The sequence below is a fragment of the Aegilops tauschii genome, chromosome 7, assembly GCF_002575655.3.
Source record: "Aegilops tauschii subsp. strangulata cultivar AL8/78 chromosome 7, Aet v6.0, whole genome shotgun sequence".
Lineage (NCBI taxonomy): Eukaryota > Viridiplantae > Streptophyta > Magnoliopsida > Poales > Poaceae > Aegilops > Aegilops tauschii.
In genome coordinates this window covers 4,627,230-4,646,252 of record NC_053041.3, presented here as the reverse complement: position 1 = coordinate 4,646,252, position 19,023 = coordinate 4,627,230, and the positions used below count along the sequence as shown (strand labels likewise).

The window sequence follows — 19,023 nt, the reverse complement described above, 5'->3', positions numbered from 1 at the left end:
GTGTAGATGACTTCATAAGAACGAACAAGCCGTTTGCTGACATAAACATAGGCCCCGGAGCGGTTTGAACTGGATTGGAGCTTATTGAGCAAGTCTGGTATGATATGTGCACCTTCAATAGTAGCCATATCATTCAGAGGACTATCCAACAATATACCTGAACCGCCAAAGGGCGGTAGCCTCACTTCGTTAAGCATCATATCATCTACTCTTTGCTTTAGTATTTCCTCGAAGGAATACCTCCCAACAATATATGGTGCATTGTATATGCCATTAACATATTTATCCAACGTAAGCACCATAGAACCCCGGAAAGACTCTGGTCTAGACATGTAAAGGCAAAGGGTACGCCCGATGTACTTGAAAAACCCAGACAGGAACATGAGCACTGTGGCAGCTAGGAGTAGTCTGTCTTGCCAAGATGATACTGAGATGACGTAGCCAGCCACAGATGCTTGTGTGACCAATCCTAACAAGTGGCGTCGCCAGAGCTCGTTATCATGCGTGGAGAAGGCGGTGATAGTGTCTTGCCCTCCCAAGTGGAGGAGGAGGAATGGCGCCCAGAAGATAAGAAGATGGTGTGAGCCGCTTGCATGGACCGCGAGATGTCCAAGAACAAAAATGGCCACGGAGTCAGCCGATAAGTAGGCTAACCATATAAGGAAGTTGAGGACGCGGGACACACTATGCCTCCGCATGCCTGCTGCGAAGAAGAGGAATACTTGTAGGCTAAAGCTTGCAAGTATGAGGCAATGGATTTCCCATTCGTTCCAGAGCTCTTGGACAGTCTGTAAGCTGCGGATGGCCAAACCCAAAATAATAGAAGTGTCACTCACTAGATCATCAAATATTGTATCATTTGCTCTGCCTATTAACATGCATTTCGCTGTTTTCTTCCTTTTTGTATATCCAACATAATAATTTATAATAATAAAAATTAATCCTTAATTGCTTGAGATTTTTGCACCTAAAATTGCACATCATTTGAAATAAAAATGCAGCATTAATAGAGTATCATTTTAGCAAAATGTAACCATGACTTAGTCTATATCTAGGTTATATACGGAGTAAGATAGGTATGATGGTGGTTGGACGTCGACCAAAAGGATTTAGTAGGTGCTGAGCTTAAACCATATTTGAGGGAAATATAGTATTCTCTCCTTCCTAAAAATAGATCCTCTAGGGTTTATCCATGCAAAACATGTAGGCTCTATTTATGTGTGTGTGTAGCTCAGGAAGAAAGCTATGGAAATAGACAAAAGCAATGAAACTAAGGGATGAATTACATGGGCCTGCACAGGCGAACACACCCTTTCCTTTTGAGGTTTGAAATTACTAGTCTCGTATGCATTGTAGGGTTAGTCCGACGTGGAGTTTCTGCTCCCGGGCTCATCTGCAGCCGCGCTCAGAAAAAAAATCAAAACAAATACTAGAAAAATTCAAAAAAAAATCCATTTTTTGTGGTAGATAATTTGATGCGTGAGATCCGCTTCAAATTTCAACTCATTTGGACATCTGATCAGCTCTCAGCAAAAAAGAAAAATTCAGGGTCTGTAAAAAAGTTTAATGTTCATGCACTGTTCTGACCTGATTTGTCTTTTGCCGAGAGCTTCTCAGATGTCCAAATGAGTTGAAATTTGGAGCGGATCTCACGCATCAAATTATCTACCACACAGATTTTTTTTGAAATTTTCTAGTATTTGTTTTGATTTTTTTTCTGAGCGGGAGCAGATGAGCCTGGGCACCGAGTTGGATTTCCGTAGTCCATATAACTATATACACTCTCTACACTTTGGTAATGTCTTGTGAAAGTTGTCTAGTACAAAAAAAATCCCACAAAATAAAATAAGTTTTTTAAAAATTGTATGAAAATGAAAGCAAGGAGTTGCATATGCATTGTTTACCTCTGTCTTTGGATCGCATTGTCCCCTCCAACATGCGCGGTATCCCTTAGTGGCCTCATTCCCAATCAGGTGGATAGGCAAGCAAACCAAATTGATGGTGCTACTGTTTGCTGCATGCACACGAAATGCATAGTAGAGTATTAATTTATACACATATGCACGAGTGGAGCAAATCTCAAGTCTTCGGGGAGATGCTTGCTTCCACGAAGAGCAAGTGAGCACGTGAGCTTTGGCATCGGCTGTGTGTGTGTGTGTGTGCATGATGCATTGGCTTTATAGCATTATAATTCAAAACATGTCCGCTACTACGTTCTTTGCCTCTTTCCCTCTTTACTCATAAGACATTTATTCTTAATTTCCAAGTTCTCAATACCAAGACCCTCCTGGTCCTTAGGTCGGCAAAGAATAACCCATCGTGCAACGTAAGGAGGATTACGTAGGCACAGTATTTCAAACGACTCCCTTGAACATTCAGTTCAAACGTGCGTTAGTTGGTGAGCGATGGACTGCCTGGATGCATTTGGTCCGGATATTGATAGATGTTCAATTATTCGACCAACCTGATTCGATACACTGGAAGTTAGCTAGAAATGGGGTGTTTGCGGTGAAATCTTTCTATTAATTCTGGCCCAATCTCGAGACCGTTACATATTTGGAAGTTAGCTAGACGTGCATTAGTTGATTAATTCTGGCCCAATCTCGAGACCGTTACATATTTGGAAGGTTAAGATTCCCATGCGTATTAAGATCTTTATGTGGTTCGTCCACAAGCAAGTGATCCTCACCAAAGATAACTTACTTAAGAGGTGGTGGGTAGGTAGTTCGCGTCGTTGTTTTTGTGATCATGATGAAACAATACAACACTTATTCATAGAGTGCCCACTCGCCAAGCTGCTTTGGAGAACGATCCATATAGCCTTTAACATTACTCCTCCAGTTGACATTGAATCGTTGTTTGGAACGTGGTTAGCTAGGGTTGATCAGATTACTGCGGCTCGTATTCGGATTGAAATATGTGCGCTCATGTGGGCTATATGGAATTGCAGGAATGACATGATTTTTAACGGACAACATACTTTAACTTTCTTGCAGGTCATCTTCAGAGCGTCCGCATGGATCCGTACGTGGTCCGTACTCACTCCTACAGACTCCAGGGAGCCTTTGGTTACTGGGTGCAACCAGTGGGAGATGGTAGCGCGGGCTATATTCAACCGGTTCGGATGGCGGTTGCATAACAGGATCAGAGTCTAGGGAGCTTACCCTTTGCATTGTCATACCGATTGGGATTTTGAACATGTAATTTTCCTTTTATTTTTCGCTCCGCTTGCGAGCTGTAATACTTATTTGTTTCTGCGCTACTTCGAGACTTTTTAATAAGATGGCTGCATGCATCGTCATGATGCAGAGGTCGGGGGCACGCCTCCATTTCCAAAAAAAAAAAACGTTCTTTCCCTCTTGCATAATTTTCCCTTCTGAAATTACTTGCCCAATCCGCAATCCATTTTCCTCCATAGCCGGTGAATATGAAGTTCCTTTAAAAAAGAAAAAAGAAAAAGTGAACAAAATCCCTCTGCTGATGTTGCGCAAGAAGGCAAGAAGTGTATTCTAATCCCTTTGCTTGTCTTGGAATTCTAGTATAGCGAATAAAGCTCCTCCAGAATAAAGGCGACAGAAAATTCTTCTTGTCTGTAATGGAATGGTCCTGCTGATAGCTTTCCAGCGTCCGGGAAAGCCAAATTAAACTCCGGCACCCGGTCCGATCCACGGGGAAGAGAGATGGAGCTTTGCGTACATCATCGGAACTAGAAGCGAACGCGCCGTTTGAATATATTCAAAATTTCTCAAACAAACCTTTATTTGGCTATAACAACACTATAGCACATGATACCATTTAGATTCGACTATTCCTTCTTGAAAACTTCTAGAAGGATGGAGAGCACAGCCCACCCATTTTTTTCTTAAAGCAAGCTTTGTTTCCTCTGGATCATTGCCCACACTATAGTCTCCTCGGTCATTCCTCAACAGACAATAGATACGTGCAGAGATATATCCTACCATACTAACATCTAAGTGAACATTCTCTTCTTAGGCAGATGGCAAAAATAAACATATAAATCGTACCATGAGTCGCATATGACTATAACTTTTATGTTTTCTCTTACTAATTATACCCCTTTTATCTAAAAAGAAGAGCAATCCATTTGTCGCCGCTCTTCATAGAAACAACACCTTTTGGATAGGAATATGTTGATTAAGATACTGACAACCTTGGTAACAACCAAAAACCTGCTAAAGAAAATAGCATTACCTCCATTATCTGAGTGGACATTCTCTTCTCAGGCAGATGGCAAGGAAAAAACACCTTTCATAGTAATAATTAGCACTATGCAGTTCCAGGATTATAATAACATCAACAACACTTACTGGTTTTTTCAGTGGCAACTATGAAAACAGACTGGTTAGGAAACATGAGTTAACTGAATCTAGCACCTGATTCATTATGATAATTGATGGGGTTTGTTAGTTGTTACTACTCTCTTCTAGTTCCTCCTTGTTCACTCTTCTCCCTTGAGCTCCTCTTTAGGACAAGAAGACTGGTTACACTGAGAATCAAGCCGCAAATTTCAAGCGTTGATGACTAATGATCAAAAGGAGCGAACTAACAGACCGGATTAGATAAGCATGAGCTAAATTATTCTCCATTTCATCTAGATAAAAATGGTTTCTGTAAAACTTCTGTATACTCAAAACTGGACATAATTTTGTTGGGCATGAATGGTGTAGTCTAATATTTCTTGAATTCCTTGCTGGAGATAGTGAGTTGCATCTCTCCTTAATTTCCTTCGAACAAAGAACGGTGTCCTCTAGGTTGTATGGAAAAATAGAAATGAGAAAACTTTTGAGGACCATGGGGAATAAATGAAAGGAGATAGACATAAATTTTTTATGGCATATGCTTTCAGTTTCATTTTGGAATTGTGTGAGACAGACATGCGAACTCATGAACAAGTAGTTCCAGAACCTAGACCACATTAATCAACAATTAAGAAAGCTCGGCAAAGTTATTTTACCTCTGGTTAAAACCCAAATAAATAACTTAGGAATGCAGATAAATTGCATGCATGTACATGATCATATTCAGGGAAAAGGCAAGTTAACACCCAGGTGAGACCTTATCTGCAACTTTTTTTCATAATTTCATATCTTGTACCGAACCAAAAAGTAATAAGAAATTATTGGGCGCTCCAATCTTTTCATGGAATCACAAACCTATCTTTTCATAGAATCACAAAGTTGTGTCGTGCACAAGGGATGACGGGTTGTATCTACAACAACATGGAGACTTACAGACAACTATATGTGTGGATTAAGTTCCAGTCTGACTGAATCTATCCACTATCCACTGAACTCTTGCATGCCATGTTACTTTTGCAATGACATGGACTCCTGAAGCTACCTTCATAACATGAACAAGCTTTAGGTAAGGTTGTACAATCAACAAAGCAGCGAAAACAAAATCAAAGAAAGGAAAAAAGGTTTGGTAATCAAATTAAGGAGCCTACTTAATTTGGCAGCCAAATCTGAACACTTAATTAAGCACATGTTCCCTGAAATGCCATCATATAGATGCTCTGTTTAGGCGTAGCTGCAATGGCATGGGTTGACGTAGAGGGGAAAATTATGCTCAACCATAATCCAGACTGACTTTTCCTTTACCAAGCCTTCCCTGACTGACATATATATCCTGTCCAGTATACATTGTATAATCTTTAGAACTATTTCCCCTCTTCAATAATGCATCGGCAGAACACTTGTTTCCTCAAAAAAGAAAAACTGCAGTTAGCACACCAAGGGTTCTCAACATCTACACTGGAATTTCATAGGAATAGCTTGGAAAAAGCATCACTTATGGCATATAACAAAAAAATTATGAATATCCATGACCCAATGAAACACAAATCTGAAACCTAAAGAACCCAGCTACATAGGTCATTTCTTTGAAGAACAGTTATAATCGAAGGCCTTCATTTTAACTACGTCTAGATTCCAAGTCCCTTTATTTGGAAGAACTAAAATGCAGCACTTGGTTTGGTGCCTGATGCATGGATCTCCTTGATGCGTGCGTTCAGATGCATTAGACAGGCCAGGCATAATGACAATTCTCATTGGTGCAGCTATATACACAGAATATATTGCCTGAACCACCACCAACGGGTGAACATCAAACCAGGACATGGTACTGGCAGAACAGAGTGATGGTGGTTTTGCTGATGCTAACATTCGGTCGAACACCTCCTGTGCGGCAAGAGGAGGTCGGCATCCTACACATTGGTCAGCGAGCTTGGGAGGCTAGGTGCTTATCGCAATCAACAACATATATCTCATTTCTCAGCTTTTCGTCGACATGCGCTAGGCCAGGCAGCAATGGACGCTAGGAGTACCATTGTGCCATGTCGCTTCCCGTCGCTGTGGCGCATCACCACCAACTACTCTCTCTCTCTAGTCCATGCTGCCACCAGCACCGCCGCTGCGTCGACCACCAGGAAGTCCACGTCATCCATCTCTGCCATAGCTTGGTTCGCGTGCCCGGCAAGGATCATCGACGGCGGCACCGCGAATACCTCGGAGGAGACCATGTCCGGTGGCGGCGAGAGTGAGTCTCGTGGCGGCCTCCTGCGCCCCAATCGACTGCGGCGATGGTGATGCTCTTGGCGGCCTCCTGTGAGCGCAGAGGTGTCGGCGAGTGCACGGCTCGTGGCGGCCTCCCGTACGCCAAGAGAGGGCAGCTGTTGGAATTAACCACGTCGTGGTGTCCGTAACGGATACGTTGCAATCATCCGAGTAGGCTTAGGTTAAATATAGCTGTATCCTATGCCTGTAATCAACTCAGATCAAAGTAATAAGAAAACTAGCCACAATGGGGAGTAACATATGTGTGGTAACATGCAACACTTCATTTATTAGGCTATAGACTCATCTTGCCTTGATATGTCATACTAGTAGTAACTAGCTATGTTACCACATGCCTCTTTTTCTTCATTTATTGCTTGCCACATCATCTATTTTATCTAGATATGTGTGATTTTACTACTTATGTTACTTCCATTATGGGCAGTCTCAACGTCCAAGTGTTCTCGCGTGCGTATGTTTCGCCGAGTTGTGCTAATCCCGTTTGTTAAGCTAGCTAGTTAGCCTGTGCCCTGTGTGTCTTGGTTGTGCTACGTACGTGTAGTCTACGTACGGCCGGAAAGAACTCGGCCGATTCGGCGACTACGTGTGTGCTCTTGACGGAAGCGACGTACCTTGGGCCTGTGCCAACTCCTGTGCCAAGCGACGACGGCGAGGATGCGGCCTCCGGCGTTGTGAGTAGCAGACTCATGGAGAGGAGCAGCGCGTCGTGGATGTCCCATGATGGTCAGCTTGCCGGCGGAACGCTAGCTCGTCCGCGTCCCCGTAGACGTGCTTTGGAATCCTTTGCCGGACCTCATCCACACCGTGTGCCTCCGAGGTTGGCGCCACCGTCTCGTGCTGGCTAAATTAAATCAAAGGGAATGAAGAGGGTTGAATACCAGAATACGGGAAAACATCAATAGAAGGAGGCAGCAAAAACACCTCTCCCATCCGGAGAGGTCCAGACCGGCGAATGCCTAGCTGCGAGGCGCTCAGGCTACCTCGCCGCCGCCGGCCACCCCATAGCTCCTCTTCATCACAAAGAAAAATTACACAACAACGCCACCAGTTTTTCCCCTTGCCCTGCAGCCTTTTCCCCTTTCCACGCCGCCCACGGTGCGCTCGAAGGGACGCGTGTTCCCTCAAAGTCTAGCGGCCCAACGCATCTGCCTGGTTCAAGGCGGTTCAAAATGGGTCAACATAGGCTGACAAGGTGGACCCCACACTTCCTTCACGCCTCGATTCACCCCAGAGCTGCATTTTGAGAGAGCTTAGTATCTGTACCGATGCATGCATGCATGAGAGGACTGTGCTGTCATCAATGTGGTAGGAACCGGATCCCTACCAGGGTGTGGTCTCAGGTTGTAGGGGTAGAAGCTCGATTCCAGCTTTAGACCTATGAAACGCCATCGACGCTAGGGAAATGTCGTTGACGCACGAGCTGGGAAGTCACCCGTCAGAGCCATAAGATGTTGGTGGTACCCCTTTGGAAAACGGGTTATCATCCCGGAGAAGAAGGTTGCACGACCATCCCAGATCCAACTAGGAGGAACCGGGAGAAATAGCCTCACAAGTTCCCCAACGACGCCGAAGCTAGCCAAGCGGCGTTGGTCGGAGAAGGAGCAGAGGACCAACGGATGAAGTAGGACTGCCCACTCCGCCGAAAGACACCTTCGAAGATAATCTGCATAACACACAGACACAATAATAACCACCACCTTACAAGAGCAATCCCTTGCCCCTCCTCTACACATCCGATGAGGTGAACCAAAAATCAGGAAAACATTATTCTTGATCTACACGTTGTCGCCATCACCGCCACCGGAAAAAAAAACTCTAATCCTATAAGACGTGAATATAGCGATGCAACTTGGATCCATGGTATGATATAAAGCTGAACTATAACATGCATGAGAAAGAATACTACAAAGTTCAAATATATGTTAACCATGTGCATGCACTGAAGTACACAATGTGGGAAGGGGAAACACTTTCAAATGAAAAACGGTGAAGGATCGGTTCTAGTGCGCATGGATCCCATGACCACACGAACCATGCATGGCACTTGGAGCTGGCATTAGCTAGCAAGACACAATACGAATCATTTGTACAGGTGCACGTCTCACACATGTCGTGAGCTTGTGCGCTAGCTTATTTGCAAAAGGGAACACACTTGCTATTTACAAAAATATTAAAGATATCATCCGCAAAAGAAAAAAGAAATTAAAGATACAATGCACAATGTTTCTTTAGTTGTCGCTCGTCGGTGAAGCCGGGGCAGACGATGCTGTCTTGGAGCTGGACATCTTGGTGAGCATGCCGGCGGTAGTCGTGGTAGCTAAGCATCTGGCGGTGGTAGAAAAGGGCCTAGTAAACGCATGAGTTGGAGGACATGCGTCACGAACTCCCCGCCGGTATTGAGATGATGAGCATGGAAATCACCCCCACAGCGAGGCGCGATGTAGAAAAACATCTCCAGCCATACATCTCCAATGAGGCCCCAGCGGCCATCTCTAGGCATGGTATTCAGCTCGTTCGCCACTATACATGCACGAGGCACCACTGGAGAACGAATAGCCACCTGAGTTGCCGGTTGGCTGCTGCCGCCGCCCATATCATCTGTATCGGCTGATTGTGGCTTTTCTCTGTTATTAGCTTCAAGCACCATCCTAATAGCTTCATCCCTAGTGGCCATAGCAGCATATGGTCCAATAGCTTCCCTGATTTCCTTATGGGTGAGCAAAGGTACGAGTTTGGAGCTTCCTGTAGGCATCACACCACACGTGAAGACAAGGTACATGATATAGTTTGATAGATCTCTGCTCACCCTTGTCTTCTTAGGTGGATCATTGTTGTTTTCTTCAGTCAAGTAGCATATCTCCGTTGCAATGTGCCAGATCAGCACACTTGTTGGCATGTCAGTGCTATCGATGGTCGTGCGCATAGCGGTCCACCTATCAAGCGCTAGCTGTCCACGAAAGCTAGCAAAGTTCCAGCCTGCTTGCTCCCCTGTTCCCAACTCTAACAATTTGTCCAGAAGACCAGAACAAACTCCTCAAGATCTTTACTTATGTGGACTCTTGAAAACTCCTTGAGATATTTACTGTTGAGAATTACTGAAAATGTCTGTCTAATCCACCGTGATACAACTGACATGATGCCTGTGGAAGTTCGCTCCATGTGGTATTCGAACATGTTATACTGTCCAAGCATTTTGGACCAGTGTTTTCTATGTCGGCCTGCGGGGTGAACATAGTTGGCTACACATAAGGCTATAGGTGCAAGGGAAAAGATGTTGGTGCTTCACTCGACGCGAGGGAGGAAAGAAGGGACATAAAGAGAGATGCCACCTCAAGGATTGTGGTCCCTAGGAGTAATATGTAGGAGATTGTGACATCGGTGTGGCTGTAGAGTTGGGCCTTTTCGGTAACCATGAAGAGCTCCAATGTTATCAAGGCCGAGATAAGTGGGAACAGCAAGATGAATGATACAACATGAAGATATACTTTGGTTCTTATTCTGTGCTGGTAATCTCTGGACATTGTTAACTTGAACCAGTGAACCCATGCAAAATGAAGCACAACCTTGGTGTAGACACGTTCATAAGAACGAGCAAGCATTGCACCAACATAAATGTAGGCATTGGAGCGGTCTGCGCTATACTTGAGCATATTGAGCAAGTCTGGTATGATAGTCGCGCATTCAATAGTAGCCCTATCATTGAGTGGAGTATCCAACAATATTTGTAAAGTGGCCGGGGGCATTAGCTTCGAGTTGATGTCGCTGTTCATCATATCATGTACTCTCCGCCTTAGTATATCCTCAAAAGAATCCTTTTGAACTGTGTAGTTATACCGCCGTGTACATAGTTATCCAAATTAGCCACGGTATGATCCCTGAGGAGCTTTGGACTAGATATGTAAAGACAAAAGATACGCCCGATGTACTTGAAAACCCCAGACAAGAACATGAGCACCGTGGCGGCTAGGAGTAGGCTATCTTGCCAAGACGATATCGAGATGACGTAGCCGGCCACCGATGCTTGGGTGACCAATCCTAGAAGGTGGCGCTGCCAGAGGTCGTTGTCTTGCATGGAGAAGGCAGTGATAGCGTCCTGCCCTCCCATGTGGAGGAGCAGGAACGGCGCCCAGAAGATAAGAAGATGGTATGAGCTACTTGCATGGACCGCAAGATGTCCAAGAACGAAAATGGCCATAGAGTCGGCTGATAAGTAGGCCAACCATATAAGGGAATTGAGTATGCGGGACACGCTATGCCTCCGCATCCCTGATGCAAAGAAGAGGAATACTTGTAGGGAAAAGCTCGGAAGTATGAGACAATGGATCTCCCATTCGTTCCAGAGAACTCGGATGGCCTGCAAACTGCCGATTGCAAAACCCAAAGGAAAAAAATCGTCACTCACTAGATCGACGAATACTTTATTCTTTGCATGTGTATTAATATGTGCTAGTTTTTTAAAAATATCCAACATAACTTATATTAAAAAAAATCTAATTCTCATTTATTTGAGATTTTTGCAGATGTCAAACACACCCAAAACTACATATATTTATAATAAATCGTATCATTGACATAGTGTAAATTTAGCAACATGTAACTACTATTTAGTCTATCTCTAGGGTTTATACGGAGTAAGATTTTTATCATGATGGTTGGATGTTGGTCAAAAAGATGTAAAAGGTGACTGGGATCCAACCATATTGCAGGCAGATATAGTAATTTCTCCTTCCTAAAAAAAGTGATCCTCTTTGTTTTGTCCTATAACTCAGAAAAATATCATCATCTACAATATCAGATCAATGTCCAGAAAATTATTATGAAGTTAGTTTATTTATTCCGTATATGAATTGTTAATATTTCTGTTAAACTAACACAAATTACCAATTTCCGTTTTTCCTTTTGAGGATCCAACTTACTAGTTTCGCGTGCGTTGCAGAGTTAGTCCATGTACTCTTCCCCACAAAAACAAAAGTCCATATACTCTACATACTTCCTCCATTTCATTTTTCTTCACATATTAGAAAGTTTGACTAAGTTTGTAGGAAAAATATCAACAATCACAATACTAAACCACGTCACGAAATATATTTTCATACTGATTTTTTTGGTATCATAGATGTTGATATTTTTTAATATAAAATGGATGGAGTACTTTAGGAATGTCGGGCATAAGTCGTGACTTAAAAGAAGATATAAGAAAACGAAAGCAGGGAGTTGCATGTATTGTTACCTTTGTTTTTGGATCGCATTGCCCCCTCCAACTTCCTCAAAACTTATTGGCCTCATTGAATAAGGTGGATATGGATAGACAAGAAAACCAAGTGAATGGTGCGAGATGTTATGTTGCTGTACGAATGCATATTAATTTATACATGTGTGTACGAATGGAGTAAAACCCAAGTCACGGGGACGATGCTTGCTTCCACGAAGAGCAAGTATGCACGTGAGCTTTGAGCATGCATATTGGTTGTATGAAAAAAATAAGTTCCCAAGTTACTAAGATACAAATAATATAAGATATATTTTCATACCCTTATAATGATATAATTTTATATCCGTTTCATGATGCTTTTTTCCATAAGAAACACCGGAAACAATCCACTTTAATAATATTCAAGAAGTGTCAAACCATTTTCAACAAAGGGTGGAAGAAGCATCAAACCTATATACTCCCTCTGTCCGAAAATACTTGTCGGAGAAATGGATAAAAATATATGTATCTTATTTTCTAATGGAGGGAGACGTATCTTCTAATCATAGTGCTCGAGGTGGGCGGCCTCCTGCTCCGGCGTCGCGGAGAAGTGGACGGGGGCGCACTCACCCACTCGCGGTACTGGCCCGTCCACAAGTAGGCCTCCTCCGGCCAAGTGGGTGGAGGCGGGGAGCGCTTCCGCGTCGGCTCCGGCTCCGGCTTGGCTGGATGGGCGGCGACGGTGGCGGTGGCGGCACGAACAGCGGGGAGTGGACGGAGTCCCCAGCCGCCGACAGGGCGAGGGCTTGCTCCAGCCCATCCCAGCGCGCGTCCACCTCTGGGCGGCTAGCCTCCAGCGCCTGTTGCCGGGCCTCCTCGAGGGCGGCCTGGTACTCCGCCTCTGCCTCCTCGTCCTCCGGCTATACATGCGGGGGCGGCGGTGGGACATCGTCGACACCCGAGCGCTGTTGCTCCTCGTGTTCGAGGGCGAACCAAGCCTCCCAGTTAGGAGAGTCGGCGGCGTACTCGGGCAGTCGGCGCTGCTCCGGCGTGAGCTACGTGCGGCGCCGGCGCACCTCGTCGTCGTGCACCCGCTGGCTCCGCGGAACCCCCGGCACCGGGATCCGCTGGGGATCCAAGTGCCAATGGTGCGGCAGCGTCACGTCAGGGTAGGGGAGGGGCTGCCTGTACTCCCAGTGCCACCGCGCTTGGTGCATCGGGATGTGTAGGCGCCGGCGTTCCGGGCGGAACGCGCCGGCGGTGGAGGGGGAGGGGGAGCACGGGAGGACGAGGCGCCGGGGGTGCCCTTGCCCTTGCCCTTGCCATTGTTGCCGAAGATGCCCATGTTGGCCTAGGGTTTCCTGTCGCCGGCGAGGAAGCAAGGGAGTGGTGGGGGGCCAGATGTGGACGGAAGAAGTGGATGAGGCCGCCCCCCGCTGCACGCGTGCTTAAAAAAGGACGCTTCCTGAGGCTGACAAGTAGGCCCGCTGTCGGTGGTCGTCATAAATAAGACGACCGGTGGCGGTTGGGTGGCCTATAGTGGGGACACGGCGGACGCCGAGGAGACGCGCGGCACGTCCGCGCCGACGCATTCCAGGCGCAATTTTGGGCCGAAAATGGGTCCGCGCGGACACCAGGCGGGCGCGATTTGCGTTTGTGTCGCCGCGTTAGGCCTCCACTTTTGTCCGCGCCGACCCAAATGGATGCAGGCGGATAAAATGGATCGCCCCATTGAAGTTGCTCTAACTATCCAATCCGCGATCCATTTCCGTCCACGGCTGGTGAATAACTGAATATATGAAGTTCCTATTTTAAAAAGGGAGAATAAAATTCCTCTGCTATGACGTGCAGAGAAGCAAGGACTATTCTTATCCCTTTGCTTGTCTTGTATGCAATTCCAGAATAAAGTTCCTCTTGGAAAAGAGAGTAAAATTCCTCTGTTCTGTAGTAAAAGGAATGGTCCTGCTGATACCTTGCTCCACAGCGTCAGCGAAATTCCGGCATCCGAGAAAACCATACTCCGGTGACGCTTGGCATCCCGTGCTTTACCCGATCGACTGGGAAGAGGCAGAGCTTTCGATCTGGATGCATGAAAGCTCTGGTTTTGCTTGTTTGCTCGACATTTCACATGTGCTACTTGCGTGAGAATAGATCTCTGCTAGGCTAATCGAAAGCTGTTACTCGCTCTGTAAATAAATATAAGATTGTTTAGATCACTGCGCGGCTAAATTGAGCAAGATATCGTTACATTTGTATTTTCATGTAGTATTTATTTTTTGCGGGTAGTATTTTCAGTACTTACTAGAACAATGTCCGTGCGTTGCAACGGGATATAAATATTGTAGTACGTTAGCTTGTGATTTACCTGTCAATAATAATATGATTGTGTAAATAAATGTTTATCAAATTCTGGCCGTGAATTACCTTATATATATTTTATTATAAGTTTGATAAGTAAATTAAGATGATTGATTATTATATATATGGAAGGTTGGACGAAAAGGTGATGGAAAGAAAGGTGAAATGAGAACCTTAGATTATTTTTAAGTAGTAGAGATAAGTTTAATAAGTAAATTAAAATGAAATTGGTTTAGAAGCTAAATAAATTAAGATGATTGATTATCATATATATGAAAGGTTGGATGAAAAGGTGATGGGAAGAAAGGTGAAACGAGAACCTTAGATTATTTTTAAGTATAAGTAGAGATAGAGATTAGGGGCCACCTATTTGTCAGTTGCCTAGAAAAAAATTGCTCTGAATGAAACGGCTAGGATATCTTCCTCATCCCAACTGTGACCCACACCACGTACCGTCATCAACCTGCCATTGCTCCTCCACATGCGGCGCCATGGCCCGTGTCTTCCCTGAATCTGGCGCGGTTTTTGGCCCACCCTCATCCTCCGGCTTGGACGCTACTATTCGCACATGAACACGTCGATGTCTTTGTCACTAGAGGATCCATTTCCTACTAGGCTACACAGAGTCCTCGCACCCGACGCTTTGTCTGGGGTGTTAAAGATGCATATGTCTTCTAGCAAAAACCCGAAACAAACATTCTAAAAATAAGAGTTAGTTTCACTTTTTAACCCAAGTTTCATGTTTGTTTTGTGACCGATATTACTGTATTTAATAAAAAATCTCAATTCAAACGCCATTTAAGCAAACTTTTGCGAACCCCAAGCCCAAGTTTCATGTTTGTTTTGTGACAGATATTACTCCATTTAGTAAAAAAATCTCAATACAAACGCCATTTAAACAAACTTCTGCGGCATTTTACGTGCACAATTCAAGTTTGAATGACCATGTCTGTTTGTTTTTAAATATTAGGCCCGTTGCAGTTAATAACACACCTTTTCACTTTATTTTTCTTAACTAGCGTGTTTAAACCTTCGCCATGAAGCTATCATTCGGAGATTATGTTCTCTACCATGGATATATTTGGTTGATGTTTAGCCTGTTGTGCGTAATATGCCTTTAGATGTACTTATCCAAGACAATATTGGGAACATCTGTTGTTTACCATCGAGGTTAGTTTCATCCCATGGCTTATATATGTTCACTGTTCAGGATATCGATAGCTGGTACCATATAGGCCCGGGGCTGATAATGGATTAATCGCTGAATCGGACATTTAACTGAATATATCTGTAACCCATTTATCGGTAGCTCAACTAGGGCCATATCTAACATATCTGAGGCGACATAGCAAGATGCATTGTACTAAATGGCTAAATATGCAATCCTAGACCACACACCAACAAGGAAGGGATGTGTGGTTCTAGGCCTAGGAGTGCCACACTTTGCCATACAATGTTGCCAAACTTGCCAAAGGGTTAGTTCTTCAAAACGAGAGCCACAAGTTGGCACGCCTAAGAGAATCTTGCCACACTTTTTGAGCGTATGTGATGTGGGGCCATAGTGTGGCTTGCCTAAGATGTGGCTTGAACCAAACACACACCTAACCTTAGGTGTGGCAACCTTTCACAAACGTAGTCTCAAACCAAGAGTGTTACCCTAATATTCTGATGATGTCAAGATATACATAGAAGAGCAACAGGAACATGGTAATTAAGAACTCTGGGGCCTTCTTTTTACTCCCCATAATGAGTTGTATTAGATGACAATGTCTGAATTCTTTTTCCTTTGCAGTGGTTCCCAAAGCAGTTTACTCAAGACTACCTCTCAAACTATAATGATTGGTGGGCATGCAAAGGTTAAAGTATTTCTACCAGAATACCATGACTATCTAGATGTGTTCATAAAGACAGTGAAGGATGGGCGGTCGGCCATCACAAGGGATTAGACTAGAGTCATGCGTGCCTTCTGCATGGAGGAGGGCATAATATGGGCATTCTGCTTCAGCTTGTTGAGCAACCAGAATGTCTTTCGCCTCTTTCTTTACAGTCTTTAATAGTACAAGTATACACCTATGGTTCATCATTTTTTATTTGGTGCTTATGTAATTCTTGAACATATGAACCTGTGAATCAAATATTGCATTGGTTGTTTGAATCTGATGGATATGAATAAAGCTATAGCCAACGACTTTCAAATTCAAATTCGGTACAATTTTAAATAGCAGCGATTCAATTAGGGTCGAAATATGTTGTGCAGGTTGTTATGGCGAACACGGTCTGTAAAGTACAAATGTGTGTGATATACATCATAATCCGACACGGTTTGTAGAGAGGAAACGTGTGCGACCATGCACAAAGTTGCCGTTTGCGAAGCGTGTGTGATGTCAGACAATATCGCAAACGGTGCGAGCAAACTAATCATTTGTGATAGTCGTATTATCATACACGGTTTACAATAATGAACTGTTTCGGATGTCGTATCCTTCGTAAACATTGCACCACATAACAGCGTGTGTTATAGTTATCCTGTACGACCCTCGTACGATGATCCGACGTTTCGTAATCCTATCCGACACTCGCACGATGATTAGATAATCTTTTTAATTAGTTATCGCATATGGTTCGGGAAAAGTAAATGTGTGTGATTATCTGCTTATTATACACGTTCTATAATTGTGAACTGTTTGTGATGGTCCGCGCATCGTAAACGTAGCATCACAGAATACCGGCTGCGATGGTAATGCTAGCACACACGAGTAGCAAGGATGGAGCGTTGGGACATTCAAGATATCAGAAATAGTTTTATAGGGACAACTGTATGCATCATGCCCCTCTATACCCAACGATTGCTGGGTCGTGTGGGAAGGACCCATCTATCGCACACACTCACTTGGCGACGGTTTAAAATACCATCGTGAAAAGGGGTTAAAAACCATTTGTATAACACCTCGTTGTATCAGTGACACCGGCCACTGACCCATGCATGCACGCATCACACCCAAAGCTAGATACACACACGCACGCCCTACCGGCCTGAACTCTCGCCCACTAACTAACACTAGTAGGAAAAGGGGATTTTATCCCGGTTTGTAAGGGCCTTTTGTCCCGGTTTTCGAACCGGGACTAAAGGGTCGTTACTAAAGCCCTAACCCTTTAGTCCCGGTTCTTACACGAACCGGGATAGAAGGTCCTCCACGTGGCCGCTGCTGCCAGCCTAGGAAGGGGGGCCTTTGGTCTCGGTTGGTGCCACCAACCGGGACCAATAGGCATGGCCTTTTGTCCCGGTTGGTGACACCAACCGGGACCAATAGGCATCCACGCGTCAGCATTTCAGGGGCTGGGGTTTTTAATTTTTTTGAAAGGGGGAGGTTGGGGGGTTTTGGGGGGTTAATTTAGGTGTTTCATATATTGTGTTAGCTAGCTAATTAATAGAGAGAAGTGTCCTCTCTTATTTCCGTGCTTGGTCGACGCTACGTACTATATACGTATGGAGAGGACTAGACACGCTAGCTAGTAAGCAAATGAAGGAAACAGAAGATCGTCATGAACATATGGATACAGTGTTGGAAATATGCCCTAGAGGCAATAATAAAATAGTTATTATTATATTTCCTTGTTCATGATAATTGTCTATTGTTCATGCTATAATTGTGTTATCCGGAAATTGTAATACATGTGTGAATACATAGACCACAACATGTCCCTAGTGAGCCTCTAGTTGACTAGCTCGTTGATCAACAGATAGTCATGGTTTCCTGACTATGGATATTGGATGTCATTGATAACGGGATCACATCATTAGGAGAATGATGTGATGGACAAGACCCAATCCTAAGCATAGCACAAAGATCGTGTAGTTCGTTTGCTAGAGCTTTTCCAATGTCAAGTATCATTTCCTTAGACCATGAGATCGTGTAACTCCCGGATACCGTAGGAGTGCTTTGGGTGCACCAAACGTCACAACGTAACTGAGTGACTATAAAGGTACACTACAGGTATCTCTGAAAGTGTCTGTTGGGTTGACACGGATCAAGACTGGGATTTGTCACTCCGTATGACGGAGAGGTATCTCTGGGCCCACTCGGTAATGCATCATTATAATGAGCTCAAAGTGACCAAGTGGTTGGTTACGGGATCATGCATTACGGTACGAGTAAAGTGACTTGCCGGTAACGAGATTGAACAAGGTATTGGGATACCGACGATCGAATCTCGGGCAAGTAACGTACCGATTGACAAAGGGAATTGTATACGGGATTGATTGAATCCTCGACATCGTGGTTCATCCGATGAGATCATCGTGGAACATGTGGGAGCCAACATGGGTATCCAGATCCCGCTATTGGTTATTGACCGGAGAGTCGTCTCGGTCATGTCTGCATGTCTCCCGAACCCGTAGGGTCTACACACTTAAGGTTCGGTGACGCTAGGGTTGTAGAGATACTAGTATGCGGTAACCCGAAAGTTGTTCGGAGTCCCGGATGAGATCCCGGACGTCACGAGGAGTTCCGGAATGGTCCGAAGGTGAAGAATGATATATAGGAAGTCCAGTTTCGGCCACCGGGAAAGTTTCGGGGGTCACCGGTATTGTACCGGGACCACCGGAAGGGTCCCGGGGGTCCACCGGGTGGGGCCACCTATCCCGGAGGGCCCCATGGGCTGAAGTGGGAGGGGAACCAGCCCCTGGTGGGCTGGTGCGCCCCCCTTGGGCCTTCCCCTGCGCCTAGGGTTGGAAACCCTAGGGGTGGGGGCGCCCCACTTGGCTTGGGGGGGGGGGAAGCCACCCCCTTGGCCGCCGCCCCCTTGGAGATTGCATCTCCCAGGGCCGGCGCCCCCCAGGGGCCCCTATATATAGTGGGGGGGGGAGGGAGGGCAGCC

General features: G+C 44.9%; 1 protein-coding gene across 1 annotated transcript; it reads right to left on the bottom strand.

Moving 5' to 3' along the window:
• Positions 1-8,913: 8,913 nt before the first annotated feature.
• On the bottom strand, positions 8,914-9,519 carry LOC109738006 (uncharacterized). The gene has a single exon (XM_020297122.1). The coding sequence runs from the start codon at positions 9,517-9,519 to the stop codon at positions 8,914-8,916; it is 606 nt and encodes a 201-aa protein (XP_020152711.1).
• Between the last annotated feature and the right edge of the window lie 9,504 nt (positions 9,520-19,023).

Coding starts and splice junctions, on each gene's coding strand:
- LOC109738006 (XM_020297122.1), bottom strand. CDS start 9,519: ATGCGCACGACCATCGATAGCACTGACATGCCAACAAGTGTGCTGATC.